The sequence below is a fragment of the Hydra vulgaris genome, chromosome 15, assembly GCF_038396675.1.
Source record: "Hydra vulgaris chromosome 15, alternate assembly HydraT2T_AEP".
Lineage (NCBI taxonomy): Eukaryota > Metazoa > Cnidaria > Hydrozoa > Anthoathecata > Hydridae > Hydra > Hydra vulgaris.
The window spans coordinates 45,267,815-45,272,095 of NC_088934.1; the positions used below are offsets into that span (position 1 = coordinate 45,267,815).

General features: G+C 27.1%; 1 protein-coding gene across 1 annotated transcript; it reads left to right on the forward strand.

The window, feature by feature from the left end:
• Positions 1 to 603: 603 nt before the first annotated feature.
• LOC136091418 (uncharacterized) lies at positions 604 to 3,064 on the forward strand. The gene is made up of 3 exons (XM_065818967.1): positions 604 to 1,059; positions 1,470 to 1,701; positions 1,828 to 3,064. Exons 1-3 carry the CDS (start codon positions 711 to 713, stop codon positions 2,924 to 2,926), a joined length of 1,680 nt encoding a protein of 559 aa, XP_065675039.1. The 5' UTR covers positions 604 to 710; the 3' UTR covers positions 2,927 to 3,064.
• The last annotated feature ends 1,217 nt before the right edge of the window (positions 3,065 to 4,281 follow it).

The window sequence follows — 4,281 nt, forward strand, 5'->3', positions numbered from 1 at the left end:
TTTTTGTTTTCACTTTTACACTAAAAAAATATGAGTTTTGCTTTATTGAATTTTTTATTTTACTTTTATTAAATTGTTTTTTTTATATTTAATGAGTGACTAAAGGGGCTGTATGAAAAGGTTGTGATAATAAACGCATCATTCTTACCGTCTTTGAGCCCTTTACTGATTATCACAATATATATATATATGTATATATATATATATATATATATATATATATATATATATATATATATATATATATATATATATATATATATATATATATATATATATATATATATATATAAATATATATATATATATATATATATATATATATATATATATATATATATATATATATTTATATATATATAAATATATATATATGAAGGGGTCAGGGCAAATACAGGGGATGTCAGTTTTTGAAAATTTTGCGATTTTTTTATTAACATGTTATACAGATCATAGGCTACATTCTACATTGAATTTGAAGCAAAAAAATAAAAACTAAGGTGCCAATTTAGGGATTAAAGAATACCCCTGCACTTAAAAACAGGGAATGTATTGCTGTTGCTACCGTAAAACCAGGAATGTCCGATATTTTTTGTTTTGAAAAGGATAAATACGGCCGAAAAAATAATGGCAGACGCACATCCTGAAATCACAAAAAAACCTAGAAAAAGACAAGTAAATGGCAGAAAACGAGATAGTTAAAAAAAAAAATGAAACTTTCAAGTCATATAATAGGCGAGTCTTGTAACTGCATTCGTTTAAAGTGTTTTAAAGTTATTAGTTTGCAAGATAGACAAACAATTTTGGACAAGTTCAATCAAATGTCATGTAAAGACCAACAGGATGCTTTTTTGACATCGATTGTAACTCCAATGGAAGCGAGACAAAAAAGACCTAGAATACGAAGTGAAGATTTACACTGCTATTCTTATCAATATCATTTATTAATAGCAAGAGACTCCTATGTAAAAATTCAAATTTGTTATAAAGCGTTTCTTTCTATATTTAACATAAGCAAATCTAGGCTTGAAAGAATACAGAAGGTCTTAACAACGACTGGTAAGTAGTTATGCATTTTCATAAAGCAAGTAATTTTTTTTTCAAAATATTTTCAGAGTACACACAAACTTATTTATTGGCAAGTTAGTGCAAAAGCAAAGTCAAAACTAATAAAAAAGTTGTCAAGTATATTATTGAATAATGTTTATTGGATTATGATTAAATAACGTTTATAAGTTTTTGGTATAATATACCACCATAAACCAATGAGCATATATTGGATTTTTATTTTTAATTTATAATAAAATTAAAATAATTTAAAGTTTCAGAATATAAATATAAAAATGTTTTTCAGCCTAGTAATCATAATCGTCATATCCATTTTCCACTTTCAGTTTTGGTTCTTTTAGTTTAAGAATTGGTTTGTTCTTTTTTTTAATTCTGTTGAAACATATTACTTTTTTTTATAGGAATATCGCCTAAAGATCAAAGAGGGAAACACATGAACTGTCCTCGAAATTTTACAAAAGACAAAAATGAGAGAATCATAAATCATATTCGATCTTTTAGAGGACAGCAGTCTCATTACTCTCTCAAAGATTCTAAGAAAGTCTACCTTCCTGAAGATCTTAATCTTAGCAGGATGCATGCAATGTATTTAGAAAGTCTCCAAGGTAAAACCTGTTCAAGAGAAAGTTATAGGTAAGCAAAAAAACAAAACAAAATTTTATTGTGGCTGATTTTTGAGCAATATTTATAACATTGTAGACAGTTCTTATTTATCTTAATAATATTAGATCTTATTAGTATTATTTTTTTTATATTCAGATGCATGTTTAATAAGAAGTTTAACATTGCCTTTGGTTACACAAGAAAAGACACATGTTCAACATGCGATAGATTTAAAATAGATTTGTCAAATAGTCATCCTAAACATGAACTAGAAAAACTTCTAGCTGAGGGAGAGCTTCACTGGAAAAAAGGAAAACTTTTTTATGAAAGGAAAACTGTTGCTGTACATAGTGCACACTCTTTGACCTGGTTTGCTGCAATTGCGTTTGATTATTGGAAGAATCTTCCGTGCCCTAATATTACAACCAATGATACATATTACAAACGAAAACTTTCTTTGTATACTTTTAACATACATAACCTGGGGGCTAATAAAGTTTACCTTTTTTCCTATGATGAGACAATAGGAAAAAAAGGATTGAATGATGTAGCATCAATGTTGTTGCACTACTTTATTGAAATCCTGTCTAAAGTAGTCACTCACCTTCAACTCTTCTGTAATTCATGTCCTGGACAGAATAAAAATTGGACTATGCTACGATTTCTTCACTACATGGTCCATCAGAAAAAAAGATTTGAAAATATTAAACTATCTTTTCCTATCAGAGGACACTCTTATATGGAATGTGATCGAGACATAATCGTAATCAATCAAAAGATTCATATAGATACTCCAGCTGACTGGTGTAGGTACTTTGAGGATGCAAGAAAAAGTCCTTCTCCTTTTTATATAATTTCAGTTGAAAACACCATGCTTCTAAATATAGAAAAGCACATTAAAACTTTATATTTTACCTCATTTCCAATTCAAACTCAGACGCTTCAAGAAATTGTAATTTCAAAAACTCACCCAGATAAAATAATTTACAGAGATAGCTGGAATGAACCATTTCTTGAGGCTACTGTCACAAAACCAATTAAAAAGAAGAGAATATTTTTAGAGCCCCTTCAACCTTTAAACAGAGTCCTCATACCTATTTCATTAGCAAAGTATAAAGACCTACAACATCTCAAACTCTTTTGCAAGCTTGATGCACGAGAATTTTATGACTATCTTCCGTATGAAAAAGATGGTCAATCATCTCCTGTAAATGATTACTCTGACTTTGATGAAGATGAAGAAATTGAATTGTAAAATTTAAATTTAATCTTGTTTTTTACTTTTTGATTGATCGTATATTTCTTTTAAGGGATTTTATACATAGGCCTATTTATCAATTTGTTTATATTTATTGATGCTGAGCTGATTAGTTTTTTAAATACATATATATCATATATTCTTGTTATTATTCTTTGAAATGTATAAATTTGTTGAATTCATATATTCGTATATATATATATATATATATATATATATATATATATATATATATATATATATATATATATATATATATATATATATATATATATATATTCTTATATTCCTAATATATTCTTATATATTCTTTTGAATATTCGTTGGAATAAAAAGTAACTTAAAAAAAAAAGATAATATTGGTTTGTGAAAGGATATTAGCGCTTAAATCGCTCAAAGGTAACCCCAGTTTTAAAGAAATGTGTTGTGCAAATCAAAAACAGGGAACGTCATATTTAGAGACAGGTTGCAAAATTTAATAGCAAACAGTTTTTGTAACTATTTAAAAACATTATATTTTTTTCATTCATTCTAAAGTCAATAAAAAAATAAAATCAAGATTAAACTTCATCTTGTAAGATTAAGGGGTAAAGGTAGACTTTGAAAATTGATTTTGAGTTTTCTCAGTTTGCGAAAAACTGACATCCCCTGTTTTTGCCCTTACCCCTTCATATATATATATATATATATATATGAACGGGCGGGTAAAAAATAATACTTTTTGCAAATGTTGTTCTTATAAAAAATCACTGAAAACTATTTATTTAGTCATGTCATTTTTTTTAGAGTTGTTCTTTTTCATTTATTTCTAAACTTTATTTTACTTCAAGTGTCTAAGTAACACAAGTCTCAATTACGGTTTAGAAATATTAGAATGTCTATTGTTTTAGGTGCCGAAGATGCATACCGTCGATCGACGACATGACGAGCAGTCGAGAAAATATGTTCTGATGGCACTGAAGTTGCATTTATGCACATTTACTTGCGCGCTAAAATACAAACTGTATCTTCTATTTTCCAGGTTTTGTCCGAGAGACAAATTAATTAAAACAAGTTAGAGAAGTTCTGATTAAGGTTAAGAAAATCAATGTATCATCAACCATAGGAATATTAATAATAATATATTGTATATATTAATATATTATGTATTAATATTCATTAAGGAATAATAAGTGAGTATCTGAATCAGAAACTCAAATAACTTTCCGAACGTTCAATGTTTTCTGATGGTGATAAAGAAATCTTAACTATTGAAATTCGTAACGAATTTTCGGGTAGCATTATTAAATGATGGGTAACCGTCGCTTGATAAGTTTAGAATCCATTTCATTAATATTTAAAGTTTATAATCA

Coding starts and splice junctions, on each gene's coding strand:
- LOC136091418 (XM_065818967.1), top strand. CDS start 711: ATGAAACTTTCAAGTCATATAATAGGCGAGTCTTGTAACTGCATTCGT. Junction 1,060..1,469: donor GAAGGTCTTAACAACGACTG/GTAAGTAGTTAT, acceptor TTTTTTTTATAG/GAATATCGCCTAAAGATCAA. Junction 1,702..1,827: donor TGTTCAAGAGAAAGTTATAG/GTAAGCAAAAAA, acceptor TTTTATATTCAG/ATGCATGTTTAATAAGAAGT.